The sequence below is a fragment of the Symphalangus syndactylus genome, chromosome 18 (genome assembly GCF_028878055.3).
Source record: "Symphalangus syndactylus isolate Jambi chromosome 18, NHGRI_mSymSyn1-v2.1_pri, whole genome shotgun sequence".
Classification (NCBI taxonomy): Eukaryota; Metazoa; Chordata; class Mammalia; order Primates; family Hylobatidae; genus Symphalangus; species Symphalangus syndactylus.
Genome location: NC_072440.2, coordinates 57,993,780 through 58,013,120, shown reverse-complemented (window position 1 = coordinate 58,013,120; position 19,341 = coordinate 57,993,780). Strand labels below are relative to the sequence as shown.

Genomic DNA, 19,341 nt, shown 5'->3' with positions numbered 1-19,341 from the left:
AGCTTCCTGAGTAGCTGGGACCACAGGCGTGGGCTGCTACGTCCAGCTGATTTTTTAAAAAAAAATTATTGTAGAGACAGGATCTCACTATGTTGCCCAGGTTGGTCTTGAACTCCTGGGCTCAAGTGATCCTCTCATCTTGGCCTCCCAAAGTGCTGAGATTACAGGCACCAGCCACCATGCCTGGCTCCTTTATAACCTCCACTTATTCATCTAGAAAATAGGTACAGGCTGGGTGTGGTGGCTCATGCCTATAATCCCAGCACTTTGGGAGGCCGAGGCGGGCGGATCACCTGAGGTCAGGAATTTGAGACCAGCCTGGTCAACATGTTGAAACCCCGTCTCTACTAAAGATACAAAAAAATTAGCCTGGCGTGGTGACGGGCACCTGTAATCCCAGCTACTCTGGGAGGCTGAGGCAGGAGAATCGCTTGAACCTGGGAGGCGGAGGTTGCAGTGAGCCGAGATCTAGTCACTGCCCTCCAGCCTGGGTAACAGGGCGAGACTTCATCTCAAAAAAAAAGAAAAGAAAAGAGATACAGCAGTAGTTTCTCATAGGATTGTTGTGAAGATTAAATGAAATAAGAAAGGTACAATATTTAGCTCAGTGACTGGCCTGTGAGTCCTCAATACATTTTAACAATTTTTATCAGTAAACTAAGGGGACCACCAGGAGCAGGGGGCACCTCAGATTTGCCCTGCCTTTCAGATTGAGAACCCTATTTATCAAACTCCAAGTTTACAATGCACAAAGTAGGGGCAGTTCCCTCCTTAGAGAATAATTCCTGACTTGGTTCCTTCAAGTAGCTGGTTTTCCCCAAGACCTTCAATATGTGACCCCATTTAATAAAAGTATCTACTGACCTTCACTTTCTTAGGGACCTAGGTGTTGGGCGAAAATACCCTTTTCTGCCGACTCCCTGCCTGCAGTGGATTTCCTTATCTGTTGCTTCAGGTAAGGGAACAAATGCAGAATTTGAATGTCCTCATAGTTCCCCCAATGCTGCAGGTGGACAAATAGGCTAATGCCCCTGGCCCAGCTGGCAGAGGTAAGGAGCTGCCCGCCCGCCCAGCTCACGCTGCGGCAGAGCCCCCCTAGCCGTCGCCTCCTGCCGCCCTCGCCTTTCCTGCAGGAGCCGTCCCGGCGCAGGCTTGCTCACCAGCGCCGCCGCGTGGTAAGACCGCAGATCTGCGGAAGAAGGCCAGCCCTGAACCGCAACTGCACTCAAGCCCTTCCGTTACAGTTACACGGATTTTTTGCCCAGCGCGGTGATGCGTGCCTGTAATCCCAGCTACTCTGGAAGCTGAGGGGAAGGATGCCTTGAGCCCAGGAGTTCAGAATCAGCCTGGGCAAAATTGCGAGAGAAAAGAAAAAAGAAAAAATTAATGTCACAGGTTTCCTGACCCTAAACCTGGACATTAGCCCAGGTTTCACTCTCACCAAGCCCTCTAAAGAACTCATTCCATCAGATAAGTGATCAGATGAATTATTCTACATACTGTGAAATCCTATGTCACCATTGAAATTAATGTGGTGTATAATCTCCAAAGGCAATGAAAAAAAAGAACAAATTAATGTAGTGCCTCTACATACACTGTATCAGAATATCTTATGTGAAAAAAGTCAAAGAACAAAGCATAAGTGTAGTTTTTTTTTTTTGGCCAAATTTTAAAAACAGGGAGGGAAATATATGTATGTGTATACAAAGGCACCAGCAAAGTCCTGCAAGGTCTGTGTCTAACTCTTATCGTGTGGAAAAGGAAGGAAGGAAGACAGGAGGGGGCCAGAGGCAGTTGCTTACGCCTGTAATCCCAGCACTTTGGGAGGCCAAGGTAAGTGGATCTCTTGAGCCCAGGAGTTCGAGACCAGCCTGGGCAACATGGCAAAACCCGGTGTCTACAAAAAATATAAAAATTAGCCAAGCATGGTGGTGTGTGCCTGTAGTCCTAGCTACTCAGGAGGCTGAAGTGGGAGAATCACTTGAGCCTGGGAGGTCTAGGCTGCAGTGAGCCGTGATCACGCCATTGCACTCTGGCCTGGGCAACAGAGTGAAACCCTGTCTCCAAAAAACAAAAGGGAAAAGAGAAGGTGAGGACACTTACATTTTCACATTTTATTTGATATTTTATATGTGGCTTGAATCTCTTACATTCATGCATTACATGTGCAAGTTTGAAAATAAAGTACAGGTGGATTATTTTAAAATTTGGAGGCTGGGCATGGTGGCTCACACCTGTAATCCCAGCACTTTGAGAGGCCAAGGCAGGCGGATCACCTGTGGTCAGGGGTTTGAGATCAGCCTGGTCAACATGGCGAAACCCTGTCTCTACTAAAAATACAAAAATTAGCTGGGCGTGGTGGTGCGTGCCTGTAATCCCAGCTACTCAGGAGGCTGAGGCAGGAGAATCACTTGAACCCGGGAAGTGGAGGTTGCAGTGAGCTGAGACGGTGCCACTGCATTCCAGCCTGGGCAACAAGAGCGAAACTCCATCTCAAAAAAAAAAAAATTTGGAAAGCACACAAAACAAAAAGAACAACATAAGTCTCTCTCACTGTCACACTGCTCAGTAGAAGCACTGTTAAAAGGCTGGTGCGTGTGTTTCCAGCACACACTAGGAGCACTGAGGAACACTGCTTCCCCTGCTTGCCCCCAGGAGGGGGCCTGGCCAATGCCCTGGACTAGACATCTATTCTGCTGCCCAGCATCACCCACGCCACTGCCCTGCCCCACCCTGAGCCACTCCTGGAGACACCTCCCAGTGCAGGGAGTCTCCCAGAAGCTTTGGGCCAGCAGAATGCTCAGCTCCCAAGCCAAAATGTCCTTCTCTTTGTTAACTACAAAATAAACATCTCCAGGGCCCCTGGGCCACTTGCAATACAAATGTTTATGCCTTTGGAAAGAGACAAAAAGAGAAAGACTCTTGCAATTTCTCCCTGAGCCAATGGTGCCCAAGTTGGTAATTAACCCTCAGCAACCAGGGCGTCTGATCTTTCCGCCAGCCAGTCTGCGGCAGGTTGTGGGAGTGATTGATTGGGCCTGTGCTAGAACTTGGTGATTGGTGGGCCTTCCAGGCCTTGGAATGCTCTCCGCACAGGATATTGGCTGCCTCTTCAAAACTCTAAATGAGGTACTAGGAACCCACCCCTAAGAAGGCCCCCACACTGCTGCACCCCATTCCAGATGAAGGGCTGTGAGCAGCCCTAGCGTTCATCAAACCACTCGGGGGAGCCCCAGGGCCTACGCGCAGAGCTGGGAGGAGCAAGGCTGCTGAGGGGCAGGCACTTGGTCATCTTGACATTGACATTCACTAAACACCCTCAGACCTGGCTCCCCGCTCAACTCTACATATGGTGCCTTATTTCCTCTGACTCTCCCAGCAACCCCATGAGGTAGGTATAGTTCTATTCCCATTTTTATAGATGAGGAAATTGAGTCTCGGAGAAATAAAGTCTGTGCTGCCATCACTTAATCCTGGGTGGATAAAATCTCTTCTTCAGACAGGTGTTCCTAGCCCAAGGTCATCCTGCTGGTAATTGGGGGCAAAGATGGACTGAACCCTTTTTGCAACTTTGAAGCCACACCTGCCCATCCCCACATATTCATATTGGAAAACTCTTTCCAGAGGGTTATCGTCTTCAGGCTTCTACAAACTATGCCAAGCTCAGAGGAGCCGACCTGTGGGTCCTCCACGCAAAGATTACAGTCAGGTCTTCCCTTGGATGTAGTCAGAGAGAGCGAGTGGACAGCTCTCAGCTGTCCCCGGGACCAGAATTCCATCATGAGAGGCTGGGGGATTGCCTTCTTTCCAATGGGGGAGCTGAGGTCCAGAGAGCAGAATTCGTGTCCAAGGCCCCACCATGACTTTGTTTTTTGTTGTTTGAGACAGAGTCTCACTCTTGTCGCCCAGGCTGGAGTGCAATGGTGCGATCTCAGCTCACTGCAACCTCTACCTCCTGGGTTCAAGTGATTCTCCTGCCTCAGCCTCCCAAATAGCTGGGATTACAGGCATGCGCCACCATGCCCAGCTAATTTCTGTATTTTTAGTAGAGATGGTGTTTCACCATGTTGGCCAGGCTGGTCTCGAACTCCTGGCCTCAAGTGATCCACCTGCCTCGGCCTCCCAAAGTGCTGAGATTACAGGTGTGAGCCACCACATGCAGCCCCCACCATGACTTTGCCTCTGTGGCCAATGTCATGTCCATGGCTGCATGGAGCTTCCTGAAAACATGGAGGCTGGTGGCAAGGACCCGCCTTGGAAAATGGGGTGAAAGCCAATCCCCCTAGATACATTCCCTGAGCCCTTGGGCTGGGAGAAGGGCATTGTGTAGCCTCTAAGGGAGACTACAAAGTAAGAAGGGATTGCTTCCATCTTGTCGTTCCACCATCTGTGTCACAGGCAGGTCGGGTGAGCAAACATGGCAGAGGGACATGGCCTAGGAGTCCTGTACTCCATTTCCCCTCACATTTCATTGTCCGTTACAGGTCACGTGGTCTCACCTGGATGCAAGGGCCACTGGGAAATGTAGTCTTCCAGTGGGCCAGGAGTTGTGTACAATGAAATTAGCGAATATATAGCTTGTCTCTGCCACACTATTCAAAAGCTCGTAGTCATGTCAGGGCCCAGAATGCCTTGAGATTGTTGCTCAGCACATGAGAGCATCAGGCTGGAGAAGTGGGCTGGCCCAGTGTGAGAAACACGGGTAAAACACGGGGTACCAATTTGCAATCTGGCCCCATGTGGTCCAGGTTCCTCACATGCAGCCAGCCATGGCAGTAGAGGGACAAAATGATGCCGGAGCAAGAGGCAGAGTCCCCCAGATGAATGTCAAGGGAAACCCAATAGCCCTGAAGACATCAAGGGGAGGCCACGCCAGCCAAGATTCCTGGCTCACTTTGCAGGAAAGAGGATGTGAGAGGGCACTAGGGAAGGAAAAGGGAAAACAGAGGAGAGGCGCCGACATGGGGCACGGGGCATTCTAGGGAAACTGGGCCTGGTGGGCTGGAAAGGTCTCTGCCACCAGCAGGGCAGCTTCATGGATGTGCAGCCTCCACAGTCACACAGGGCCCATCCTCACAAAGGCCCCACATTTGGCCCTAGCTGTCACTGTCTTGAAATTCTTAATCATTTTCCAAGAAGGGGCCCCATATTTTTATTTTGCACTGGACCTCACAAATTACAAAGTTAGTCCTGAGTCCAGAAGGGATCAGTCTTTGTTCCAGATGGCCCCACCTCCAGGGCATGGCTGTGGCTGATGGTTATTTGCCAGCCTGGTGGGAGATGAAGACCACAGGAAATGGGTCTGGAGGATGAACGGCAGTAGTGGTCAGCTCAAGAGTGTTGATTTTTTGTTTTGTTTTTGTTTTTTGAGACGGAGTCTCACTCTGTTGCCCAGGCTGGCTCACTGCTCAGCTCACTGCAACCTCTGCCTCCTGGGTTCAAGCAATTCTCCTGCCTCAGCCTCCCAAGTAGCTGGGATTACATGCAGCTGCCACCAAGCTGGGCTAATTTTTGTATTTTTAGTAGAGACAGGGTTTCTCCATGTTGGCCAGAGCTGGTCTCGAACTCCTGACTTCAAGTGATCCACCTGCCTTGGCCTCCTAAAGTGCTGGGATTACAGGCATGAGCCACGGTGCCCAGCCAAGTGTTTTGTTTGTTTGTTTTTTTAGAGACAGGATCTCACTTCGTTGCCCAGGCTGGTCTCGAACTCCTGGGCTCAAGTGATCCTTCCTTCTTGGCCTCCCAAAGTGCTGGGATTTCAGGCATGAGCCACTGCACCCAGCCATCCCAGGAGTGTTTTGCTCCTTAATGTTCTCAGTTGTAAACATTCAGGAAGCAAAAACAAAACAAAACCAAAGGCCAGGAGCGGTGGCTGATGCCTGTAATCCCAGCTCTTTGGGAGGTTGAGGTGGGTGGATCATGAGGTCAGGAGTTCGAGACCAGCCTGACCAACATGGTGAAACCCTATCTCTACTAAAAATACAAAAATTAGCCAGGCGTTGTGGCACACGCCTGTAATCCCAGCTACTCATGAGGCTGAGGCAGGAGAATTGCATGAACCCGGGAGACGGGGGTTGCAGTGAGCCGAGATCGCGTCACTGCACTCCAGCCTGGTCAACAGAGCGAGACTCTGTCTAAAAAAACAAAAACAAAAATAAAAAAACAAATAAACAAACATTCAAGAAGCACAGGTTTCAGACTGTCCTTGCTAAGGAGCAAGACTGGTCAGAAACAGGTGCTTACTGTGAGAGATTTTTCACAAACAGAGAATGATGAACTCTGCACGTGACGTGATGTTGAGGATGGCAGATGGGTGGATGAAGTCCTGGTGCCCATAAAGGAAAATGGGGACATCAGATTAAAGCAAGAGGGAGGCTAACCTCAGGGGACTCTACTTACATATATGCAGAAACACTTAAGGAGACCTGGACATTTTTTTAAAGATAAGGTCTCTTAGCCCCATAATAGTGGAGGACTTCAACACCCCACTGAGAGCATTACACAGATAATCAAGGCAGAAAACTACCAAAGAATTTCTGGACTTAAACTCAGCACTTGACCAATTGGACCTATTAGACATCTACAGAAAACTCCACCCATCAGCCACAGAATATACATTCTTCTCATCCGCACATGGAACATATTCCAAGATCAACCACATGCTCGGCCATAGAGCAAGTCTCAATACATTCAAAAAAATCAAAATCATACCAGCCATACTCTTGGACCACAGTAGAATAAAGACAGAAAATACTAAGAAGATTTCGGCTGGGTGTGGTGGCTCACGCCTGTAATCCTAGCACTTCAGGAGGCCAAGACAGGTGGATCACTTGAGGTCAGGAGTTCGAGACCAGCCTGGCCAACATGGTGAAACCCTGTCTCAACTAAACATACAAAAAAAAAAAAAAAATTAGCTCAGCATGGTGGCAGGTGCCTGTAATCCCAGCTACTTGGGAGGCTGAGGCAGGAGAATCACTTGAACCTGGGAGGGGGAGGTTGCAGTGAGCCGAGATCATGCCACTGCACTCCAGCCTGGTGACAGAGCGAGACTCCATCTCAAAAAATAAATAAATAAATAAATACTTAAGAAGATCTCTCCCATTGTGTAGGTTGCCTGTTCACTCTGATGATAGTTTCTTTTGCTGTGCAGAAGCTCTTTACTTTAATGAGATCCCATTTGTCGATTTTGGCTTTTGTTGCCATTGCTTTTGGTGTTTTAGACATGAAGTCCTTGCCCACGCCTATGTCCTGAATGGTATTGCCTAGGTTTTCTTGTAGGATTTTAATGGTTTTAGGTCTAACATATAAGTCTTTAATCCATCTTGAATTAATTTTTGTATAAGGTGTAAGGAAGGGATCCAGTTGCAGCTTTCTACATATGGCTAGCCAGTTTTCCCAGCACCATTTATTAAATAGGGAATCCTTTCCCCATTTCTTGTTTTTGTCAGGTTTGTCAAAGATCAGATAGTTGTAGCTATGCGGCATCATTTCTGAGGGCTCTGTTCTGTTCCATTGATCTATGTCTCTGTTGTGGTACCAGTAACATGCTGTTTTGGTTACTGTAGCCTTGTAGTATAGTTTAAAGTCAGGTAGCGTGATGCCTCCAGCTTTGTTCTTTTGGCTTAGGATTGACTTGGCGATGCGGGCTCTTTTTTGGTTCCATATGAACTTTAAAGTAGTTTTTTCCAATTCTGTGAACAGGCAACCTACACAATGGGAGAAAATTTTTGCAACCTACTCATCTGACAAAGGGCTAATATCCAGAATCTACAATGAACTCAAACAAATTTACAAGAAAAAAACAAACAACCCCATCAAAAAGTGGGCAGAGGACATGAATAGACACTTCTCAAAAGAAGACATTTATGCAGCCAAAAAACACATGAAGAAATGCTCCTCATCACTGGCCATCAGAAAAATGCAAATCAAAACCACAGTGAGATACCATCTCACACGAGTTAGAATGGCCATCATTAAAAAATCAGGAAACAACAGGTGCTGGAGAGGATGTGGAGAAATAGGAACACTTTTACACTGTTGGTGGGACTGTAAACTAGTTCAACCATTGTGGAAGTCAGTGTGGCGATTCCTCAGGGATCTCGAACTAGAAATACCATTTGACCCAGCCATCCCATTACTGGGTATATACCCAAAGGACTATAAATCATGCTGCTATAAAGACACATGCACACGTATGTTTATTGCGGCACTATTCACAATAGCAAAGAGTTGGAACCAACCCAAATGTCCAACAACGATAGACTGGATTAAGAAAATGTGGCACATATACACCATGGAATACTATGCAGCCATAAAAAATGATGAGTTCGTGTCCTTTGTAGGGACATGGATGAAACTGGAAACCATCATTCTCAGTAAACTATCGCAAGGACAAAAAACCAAACACCGCATGTTCTCACTCATAGGTGGGAATTGAACAATGAGAACTCATGGACACAGGAAGGGGAACATCACGCTCCGGGGACTGTTGTGGGGTGGGGGGAGGGGGGAGGGACAGCATTAGGAGATACACCTAATGCTAAATGACGAGTTAATGGGTGCAGGAAATCAACATGGCACATGGATACATATGTAACAAACCTGCACATTGTGCACATGTACCCTAAAACCCTAAAGTATAATAAAAAATAAATAAATAAAAAAATAAATAAATAAATAAAAAAAAAAAAAAGATCTCTCAAAACCACACAATTATACGAAAATTAAATGACTTGCTCCTGAATGATTTTGGGGGTAAACAACAAAATAAAGGCACAAAATCAAAAAAATTCTTTGAAAGAAATGAAAACAGAGATAAAAAATACCAAAATCTCTGGGATGCAGCAAAAGCAGTGTTAAGAGGAAAGCTGATAGTGCTAATTGCCTACCTCAAAAAGTTAGCCCTCAAATTAACCATCTAATATCACACATAGAGGAACTAGATAAACAAGAACAAACTAACCCAGAAGATAGCAGAAGAAAAGAAATAACTAAAATCAGCGTAGAACTTAATGAAATTGAGACACAAAAATTCATACAAAGAATCAGAAAAACCAAAAGTTGATTATTTGAAAGGATAAACAGGATCAGTAAACCCCTAGCTAGATTAACAAAGAAAAAAAAGAGAGATCAAATAAGCAAAATCAGAAATAACAAAGGTGTCACTTGTAATAAGTGACCCCACAATACAAAAGAAATACAAAAGATCCTCAGAGACTATTATGAACACCTCTGCACACATAAACTAGAAAATCTAGAGGCAATAGATAAATTCCTGGAAACACACCATCTCCCAAGAGTGAATCAGGAAGAAACTGAAAGACTGAACAAATCAATATCATGTTCAGAAATTGAATCAGCACTGGTCGGGCGTGGTGGCTCACGCCTGTAATCCCAGCACTTTGGGGGGCCAAGGCAGGCAGATCATGAGGTCAGGAGATCAAGACCATCCTGGCTAACATGATGAAACCCCGTCTCTACTAAAAATACAAAAAATTAGCCAGGCGTGGTGGCAGGCGCCTGTAGTCCCAGCTACTCGGGAGGCTGAGGCAGGAGAATGGCGTGAACCCGGGAGGCAGAGCTTGCAGTGAGCCGAGATCGCACCACTGCACTCCAGCCTGGGTGACAGAGCGAGACTCCATCTCAAAAAAAAAAAAAAAGAAATTGAATCGGTACTAAAAAACTTACCAGTCAAAAAAAGCTTTGGACCAGTTAGATTTACAGCCACATTCCACTAGATGTACAAGGAAGAGCTGCTACCAATTCTACTGAAACTATTCCAAAAAATCAGGTAGGAGGAACTCTTCTGTAACTCATTCTGTGAAGCCAGCATCACCGTGACCTCAAAACCTGGCAAAGACACAGTGAAAAAAGAAAGCTTCAGGCCAATATCCCTGATGAACATAGACACAACAATCCTCAACAAAATACTAGCAAACTGAATTCAACAGCACATCAAAAAGTTGGCCGGGTGGTGGCTCATGCAGTAATCCCAGCACTTTGGGAGGCTGAGGTGGATAGATCACTAGAGGCCACAAGTTCGAGACCAGCCTGACCAACATGGCGAAACCCCGTCTCTACTAAAAATACAAAAAAATTAGCCAGGTACGGTGGTGTATGTCTGTAATCCCAGCTCCTTGGGAGGCTGAGGCAGGAGAATCACTTGAACCTGGAGGTGGAGGTTGCAGTGAGCTGAGATTGTGCCACTGCACTCCAGCCTGAACAACAAGGCGAGACTCTATCTCAAAAAAAAAAAAAAAAAAGATTAATTCACTATGATCAAGTAGGTTTCATTCCTGTGATGCAAGATTGGTTCAACATGCATGAATCAATAAATGTGATTCACCACAGAAACAGAATTACAAACAAAAATCATCATCCCAATAGATGCAGAAAATGCTTTCAATAAAATCCAACATCCTTTCGTGATAAAAACCCTCAAGAAACTAGGCATCGAAGGAACGTACCTCAAAATAATAAGAGCCATCTATGACAAACCCACAGCCAACATCAGAACTGAACTGGCAAACACTGAAGCATTCCCCTTGGAACAAGAAAAGCAATGCCGGCTGGGCACAGTAGCTCACACCTGTAATCCCAGCACTCTGGGAGGCTGAGACAGGTGGATGAACTGAGGTCAGGAGTTCAAGACCAGCCTGGCCAACATGGTGAAACCCCGTTTCCACTAAAAATACAGAAAATTAGCTGGGCGTGGTGGCAGACGCCTGTAATCTCAGCTACTCAGGAGGCAGGAGAATTGCTTGAACCCTGGAGGTGGAGGTTGCAGTGAACTGAGATTGTGCCACTGCATTCCAGCCTGGGCAACAAGAGCAAAACCAAAAACTCCGTCACAAAAAAAAAAAGAAAAAAAAAAAAGCAATTCCATTATTGGGTATATATCCAAAAGAAAACAAAGTATTATACCAAAATGACATAGGCACTTGTGTGTTCATTGCAGCACTATTCACAATAGCAAAGACAAGGAATCAACGCAAGTGCCCATCAGTGGTGGATTAGATAAAGAAATCGTAGTACATATACATTGTGGAATACTACATAATCTTAAAAAAATGAAATCACGTACTTTGCAGCAACACAGATCCAGCTGGAGGCCATTCACAAGTACATAAAACCATAAACATTGGGTACTGAGATGGTTTGGCTCTGTGTCCTCACACAAATCTCATCTTGAATCGTAGTCCCTGCTTGCCGAGGAAGGGACTTGTAATCCCCACGTGTTGGGGGAGTGAAGGATTACGGGGGCAATTCCCCCCGCCCCGCCCCGCCGTTCTCGTGATAGTGAGCGAGTCTTGCGAGATCTGATGGTTTTAAAAGTGGAATTTTTTCCTGCGCCAGCTCTCAGGCTCTCTTGCCATCTTTTCCCTTTTTGCCTTCTGCCGTGCTTGTAAGTTTCCTGAGGCCTCCCCAGCAAAAAATGCGGAACTGTGAGTCAATTAAGCCTCTTTCCTTTATAAATTATCCAGTTTCAGGTATGTATTTCTTGTTCTGTTTTTTTGAGATGGCGTTTTGCTGTCATCGCCCAGACTGGAGTGCAGTGGCGCAATCTCGGCTCACTGCAACATCTGCCTCCCAGGTTCAAGCGATTCTCTTGCCTCAGCCTCCCGAATAGCTGGGATTACAGGGGCCACCACCACGCCCAGCTAATTTTTGTATTTTTAGTAGAGACAGGGTTTCACCATCTTGGCCAGGTTGGTCTGGAACTCCTGACCTCAAGTGAGCCACCCGCCTCAGCCTCCCAAAGTGCTGGGATTACAGGCATGAGCCACCACGCCCGGCCTCAGGTATTTCTTTATCACAGTGTGAGAACAGACTAATACAGGTACTCAGGGACATAAAGATGGCAACAGTAGACACTGGGGACTACTAAGTGGGGAAGGGAGAGAAGGGAGTAAGGGTTGAAAAACTCACTCTTGGGAACTATGCTCACCACCTGGCTGATGGGATCATTCATATCCCAAACCTCAGCATCACGCAATACACCCATGTAACAAACCTGCGTATGTACGCCCTACATCTAAAATAAAAGTTGAAAAAAAGTCGAGGTCTTGCTATGTTGCCCAGGCTGGAGTGCAGGGCCCATTTACAGGTTGAATCATAGCGCACTGCAGCCTCAAACCGCTGGGCTCAAGGGCTCTTCCCACCTCAGCCTCCCGAGTAGCTGGGATTACACGCACGCATTGCTGTGCCCAGCTGAGGACCTTACATTTTAAAAAGAACAGTCCAGATGTAAGAGATTTACAAAAGCAGGATATCAATTAACTAGTCCAAAGTGGAAACGGCTGTTGACTATGGTGTGGGGGCCTTCTTGAAGTCAAAGAGGAATCTGGACACACCTGGCAAACTGATGGGACCAGTCCTTTGCTGTATTGGCTGGAACGGTTGAAGGAGAGAAGGAACCTGGCACGATGATCTCAATCTGGTTACAAAGCATGATTCCAGAGAAGGTTGATTAGTAACAGCGCCTTGCTATCATTTATTGAGCACTTACTGTGCTGCAGGCATTGGACTACACACATGCATTTGTCATCCTTTGCCATGTAACAAACTATCCAAAAATTTACCAGCTTAAAACAAGGAACTGGAGGCCGAGGCAGGCAGATCATGAGGTCAGGAGTTCGAGACCAGCCTGGCCAACACAGTGAAACCCCGTCTCTACTAAAGATACAAAAATTAGCTGGGCATGGTGGCAGGTGCCTGTAATCCCAGCTACTTGGGAGGCTGAGGCAGAAGAATCACTTGAACCCGGGAGGCAGAGGTTGCAGTGAGCTGAGATCGCGCCACTGCACTCCAGCCTGGGCTACAAGAGTGAAACTCCGTCTCAAAAAAAAAAAAAAAAAAACAAGGAACTATGATTATCCTGAGTTTCTGTGGGTCAGGGATTCAAAAGCAGTTTAGGCCAGGCTTGGTGGGTCACACCTGTAATCCCAGCACTTTGGGATCAAGAGGCCAGGAGTTCGGCCAGGCGCGGTGGCTCCCGCCTGTAATCCCAGCCCTTTGGGAGGCCCAGGCAGGTGGATCACAAAGTCAGGAGTTCCAGACCAGCCTGGCTAGTATGGTGAAACCCCGTCCCTACTAAAAATACAAAAATTAGCTGGGCATGGTGGTGCGTGCCTGTGGTCCCAGCTGCTCGGGAGGCTAAGGCAGAGGAGTCGCTTGAACCTGGGAGGTGGAGGTTGCAGTGAGCCGAGATTGTGCCATTGTGCTCCAGCCTGGGCAACGGAGCGAGACTCCATCTCAAAAGAAAAATAAAAAAAGGCCAGGAGTTCAAGACTGGCCAGGGCAACAGAGCAAGACCCTATCTCTACAAAAAATTTAAAAAAATAGCCAGATGTGGTAGTGTGTACTTGTAGTCCTCTGGAGGCTGAGACGGGAGATTCCTGGAGCCCAGGAGTTCAAAGGTACAGTGAGCCACGATTGTGCCACTGCACTCCAGCCTGGGTGACAGAGCAAGAGCCTGTCACAGAAAAAAAGTAGTTCAGAAATCATACTCTGTCATTTTCACAACATCCAATTGGTACAGAGGCCAGCCCTATTCAGTATGGGAGGTGACCGTACCAGGGCATGAAGCCAGGAGGTGGGGCTCATTGGCCACACTCTCATCTTGGAGGCTGCCGCCCACCATGTGTTACTTCATGATCCTATTCAATAATCACAACAGGCTAGTAATAATTTTTCCCCTACTCAAAAGAGGGAATTTTGCTCAAGACCAAACAACTAAGAAGTGGCAGGCCTTGGATTTGAACTCCACTGTCCTTGGCTATGTTGGAGCTCTATGGCATGCAGAGGTGATAGCACAAGGACTGATAGAAGTGTCCCCTGAACCCCATTCGACGCTGGACTCCAGGCGGTAAGATATTGTGTTTCTCTCCTTCGGCCGGGTCCCCAGGGGGACTGGCATCTTCTCTCAGACTCTCACACAGGTCAAGGGGAGCTTAGGCCCTGGGAGGGCGCCAGTTAGCAGGGGGAGAGGAAAGAGCTGCCTCCCTCCTGTCACTCCCCATTTTGCCCCAAGATGAGGGGCCGCCATTCAGAATGGGTCAGGTTCCAGGACAGTGACTGGGTCAAATTTGCTGGAAGGCAGGGTCACCATCAGAAGACCTATCCCCTCACCACACACACACCACGTGTGCACACATGCACACACAGGTGCAAGCACACAAGTACCCATGCACACATCACCCACATGCACACGCACCATAACATGCACACACATCCACACACTTGCACACTCTCCTCCTAGTCGTGTGCTTCTGAGTGACCAGATGGCTCTTTTTTCCCCCCCCCCCCCACAAATACGTATTGAGCACCTGCTAGGTGACTGGTATTCTGCTGGATGCAAAGGACACAGGGCATGGTGTCTGCTCGTGTGGAGCCTGTGGTCATGTACCCTGCTGAACAGCTGCCTTTCCGGGGGTCACTTCTGCTCCTCACATCTGCTGGGGCTCATTGACTTCTTCCATATGGTGTTTGGGCACAGGCATGGGGAGGTCCCCCTAGACCTCAAGTCTAAGCCTCGAACTCTGGCCCACTTTACAAAAGCCCAAATTAAGGAACTGATCATCCGCTTAGTAATAGTTTAGAACCTTTAGAGTATGTTACAACCTGCAGAAGTTACAGAAACCCAGCCTCTCTCAACTCTTTTAGTCACAATGAGATGGAGCTTTCAGAAAATCAAGAGACCAAGATCAGGCCGGGCGCGGTGGCTCACACCTGTAGTCCCAGCACTTTGGGAAGCCGAGGTGGAAGGATCACTTGAGCCCAGGAGTTTGAGACCAGCCTGGGCAATATAGTGAGACCCCATCTTTCAAAAAAAAATTAGCCTAGTGTGGTGGCACATGTCTGTAGTCCCAGCTACTCAGGAAGCTGAGGCAGGAAGATCGCTGCTGTCCAAGAGTTCAAGGCTGCAGTGAGCCATGATCAGACCACCGCACTCCAGCCTGGGTGACAGAGTAAGGCCTTGTCTCAAAAACAAAACAAAAGAGACCAAAATCAGTCAAATGCTTCTTACTGTTCTCTCCCTCCATGTCTAGGGCTGTACTTTCAGACACCACTCATTGTCCTTCCTGCCTTCCCAGGCAATTCAGGACTCTGCAGTGACATCACTCATCTGGTCTCAGGGGCAGCCCAGAAGTATCTGACCGTAGACACAACTAGGCTCCGTGGGCATAACTGGGTGGCAACTTCAGAGGGCAGAGGGGACACCTTCATTGCCTCTCCTCGCACAGAAACGGTGGGCTCTCTCTGGCCCAGCGTGGTGGTTCATGCCTGTAATACCAGCGCTTTGGGAGACTGAGATGGGAGGATTGCTTGAGCCCAAGAAGTAGAGGCTGCAGTGAGCTATGATCACACCACCACACTCCAGCCTGGGCAGCAGAGCGGGACCTCGTCTCTAAGAAGAGAAAGAAAGAGAAACGGTGTCCTCTACACAGCTGGTCAGAACTGTGTGACTCACTTGAGGCAGGACTGAGAGTGACATCCAGTTGCACCTTTCTCACCTCCTTTGGGACCCTCGGGGGTGAGTTCCCCTTTGTCCTCTCTTGGAAACAGCACACAGCAAGCAACCACAAAACCAGAGCGGAAGGAGGGACTTCCCACCGGCATCCAGCCCTGGTGCCATGTTTTATCATCTGGAACGGTTGTGAAGCCTTGTGTGACTTGCTGAGGATCAGCAGTCACCATGGTCTAATCCCAAGGGGGACTCATCACCCAGCGACCTCTAAAGGCCCCAGGCCCACTGTGGTTTTTTTCTAAGAGGCTCCCAGAACCAAGTGGCACGTTGGTTTCCTGTGCGTCTGTGTCTTTGTGCCTGTATCTTGCTGGCGGACTTCACAGGAAGCAGGATTTGGGCATTCCCGAAGCTCCCAGCTGGACACCGCTCGTGAGCGCCACATCCCATGATCACTTCAACCACAGGCCTTTGACATCACCATGTGGCAAGGCACCCAGCAGAAGATGAGGATGACGGGTGTTGCCAGATGGATGCGTACCTGGTAGATGGCCCACGCACGAAGCCTCGAGACCCTCAGGACTGGCCATATAATCTGCAAGGTCCAGTATGAAATGAGAATAAGCAGCCCGCACAATTGGGCATAGTGGTTCATGCCTGTAATCCCAGCACTTTGGGAGGCCGAGGAGGATGGATCACTTGAGGCCAGGAATTCGAGACCAGCCTGGCCAACATGGCGAAACCCATCTCTACTAAAAATACAAAAATTAGTTGGGCATGGTGGCACACACCTCTAATCCCAGCTACTCCGAGACTGAGGCACAAGAATCGCTTGAACTCGGGAGGCAGAGGTTGCAGTGAGCTGAGATAACACCACTGCACTCCAGTGTAGGCGACAGAGTGAGACCCTGTCTCAAAAAAAAGAAAAAAAAGAGAGGCTGGGCATGGTGGCTCACGCCTGTAATCCCAACACTTTGGGAGGCTGAGGCGGGTGGATCACCTGAGATCAGGAGTTTGAGACCAGCCTGGTCAACATGGTGAAACTATTGTCTCTAATAAAAATACAAAAATTAGCCGGGCATGGTGGCAGACACCTGTAATCCCAGCTACTCAGGAGGCTGAGGCAGGAGAATCGCTTGAAACTAGGAAGTGGAGGTTGCAGTGAGTCAAGATCGCACCATTGCACTCCAGCCTGGGCAACAAGAGTGAAACTCTATCTCAAAAAAAAAAAAAAAAAGAGCGAGAATGAGAATGAGCAGCGCCCACTGGAAAACTATGAAGAATTTCAAGACAGCAACAGCAGAGCATTAAATGGAGCACAGGGCCTCTCTGCCCACGAGGCCCTGGGCAACAGCCCACAGGTCGCACGTCCGTGTTGCCAGCCCTATGGGTCCCTCCGAAACCATGCCCCAAGGAGTTAAAGATGTCAGGGACTAATAGAAATTATTGAGTTTGCAGGATAGCAGGTAAGAAACAACTTCCTAAGATGGCCGAATAGGAACAGCTCCGGTCTCCAGCTCCCAGCCCCAGCAACACAGAAGACGGGTGATTTCTGCATTTCTGCTTGAGGTACCGGTTTCATCTCACTAGGGAGTGCCTAACAGTGGGTGCAGGACAGTCGGTGAAGCGCACTGTGCGCGAGCCGAAGCAGGGCGAGGCATTGCCTCACTCGGGAAGCGCAAGGGGTCAGGGAGTTCCCTTTCCTAGTCAAAGAAAGGGGAAACAGACGGCACCTGGAATATCGGGTCAGTCCCATCCTAATACTGCGCTTTTCCAATGGGCCTGGAAAACGGCACACTAGGAGATTGTGTCCCGCACCTGGCTCGGAGGGTCCTATGCCCACGGAGTCTCGCTGATTGCTAGCACAGCAGTCTGAGATCAAGCTGCAAGGCCACAGCAAGGCTGGGGGAGGGGCGCCCGCCATTGCCCAGGCTTGCTTAGGTAAACAAAGCGGCCAGGAAGCTCGAACTGGGTGGAGCCCACCACAGCTCAAGGAGGCCTGCCTGCCTCTGTAGGCTCCACCTCTGGGGGCAGGGCACAGACAAACAAAAACTCAGCAAGAACCTCCACAGACTCAAATGTCCCTGTCTGACTGACAGCTTTGAAGAGAGTAGTGGTTCTCCCAGCACGCAGCTGGAGATCTGAGAACGGACAGACTGCCTCCTAAAGTGGGCCCCTCACCCCTGAGCAGCCTAACTGGGAGGCACCCCCCCAGTAGGGACAGACTGACACCTCATTCAACCGGGTACTCCTCTGAGACAAAACTTTCAGAGGAACTATCAGACAGCTGAATTTGTGGTCTCACGAAAATCCGCTGTTCTGCAGCCACCGCTGCTGACACCCAGCCAAACAGGGTCTGGAGTGGACCTCTAGTAAACTCCAACAGACCTGCAGCTGAGGGTCCTGTCTGGTAGAAGGAAAACTAACAAACAGAAAGGACATCCACACCAAAAACCCATCTGTACATCACCATCATCGAAGACAAAAAGTAGATAAAACCACAAAGATGGGGAAAAAACAGAGCAAAAAAACTGGAAACTCTAAAAAACAGAGCACCTCTCCTCCTCCAAAGGAACACAGTTCCTCACCAGCAACAGAACAAAGCTGGATGGAGGATGACTTTGATGAGTTGAGAGAAGAAGGCTTCAGACGATCAAACTACTCTGAGCTACGGGAGGAAATTCAAAACAATAGCAAAGAAGTTAAAAACTTTGAAAAAAAATTAGAAGAATGGATAACTAGAATGACAAATGGAGAGAAGGGCTTAAAGGAGCTGATGGAGCTGAAAGCCAAGTTTCGAGAACTACGCGAAGATTGCAGAAGCCTCAGTAACAGATGCGATCAACTGGAAGAAAGGGTATCGCTGATGGAAGATGAAATGAATGAAATGAAGAGAGAAGGGAAGTTTAGAGAAAAAAGAATAAAAAGAAATGAACAAAGCCCCCAAGAAATTTGGGACTATGTGAAAAGACCAAACCTACGTCTGATTGGTGTACCTGAAAATGATGGGGAGAATGGAACCAAGTTGGAAAACACTCTGCAAGATATTATCCAGGAGAACTTCCCCAATCTAGCAAGGCAGGCCAGCATTCAGATTCAGGAAATACAGAGAACGCCACAAAGATACTCCTCGAGAAGGGCAACTCCAAGACACATAATTGTCAGATTCACCAAAGTTGAAATGAAGGAAAAAATGTTAAGGGCAGCCAGAGAGAAAGGTCGGGTTACCCACAAAGGGAAGCCCATCAGACTAACAGCTGATCTCTCAGCAGAAACTCTACAAGCCAGAAGAGAGTGGGGGCCGATATTCAACATTCTTAAAGAAAAGAATTTTCAACCCAGAATTTCCTATCCCGCCAAACTAAGCTTCATAAGTGAAGGTGAAATAAAATACTTCGCAGACAAGCAAACACTGAGTGATTTTGTCACCACCAGGCCTGCCCTAAAACAGCTCCTGAAGGAAGCACTAAACATGGAAAGGAACAACTGGTACCAGCCACTGCAAAAACACGCCAAATTGTAAAGACCATCGAGGCTAGGAAGAAACTATAGCAACTAACGAGCAAAATAACCAACTAACATCATAATGACAGGATCAGATTCACACATAACAATATTAACGTTAAATGTAAATGGGCTAAATGCTCCAATCAAAAGACACAGACTGGCAAACTGGATAAGGAGTCAGGACCCATCAGTGTGCTGTATTCAGGAAACCCATCTCACGTGCAGAGACACACATAGACTCAAAATAAAGGGATAGAGGAAGATCTATCAAGCAAATGGAAAACAAAAAAAGGCAGGGGTTGCAATCCTAGTCTCTGATAAAATAGACTTTAAACCAACAAAGATCAAAAGAGACAAAGAAGGCCATT

At 47.9% G+C, this 19,341-nt stretch overlaps 1 protein-coding gene across 4 annotated transcripts in view; it reads left to right on the top strand.

The window, feature by feature from the left end:
* KREMEN1 (kringle containing transmembrane protein 1) overlaps positions 1-19,341 on the top strand; it is a 122,764-nt gene that overhangs the window by 82,931 nt on the left and 20,492 nt on the right. For 2 of the 4 annotated variants that reach the window (XM_063623408.1, XM_063623406.1), the window contains exon 10: positions 1,680-3,588. The exons of 1 other annotated variant lie outside the window; for it this stretch is intronic. In XM_063623408.1, the coding sequence (XP_063479478.1) occupies positions 1,680-1,742 (63 nt within the window). In that variant the 3' untranslated portion in view covers positions 1,743-3,588. Of the gene's footprint in view, positions 1-1,679; positions 3,589-15,095; positions 17,303-19,341 lie in introns of those variants that run through there. One more of the 4 variants, XM_055254390.2, reaches the window with a different exon arrangement.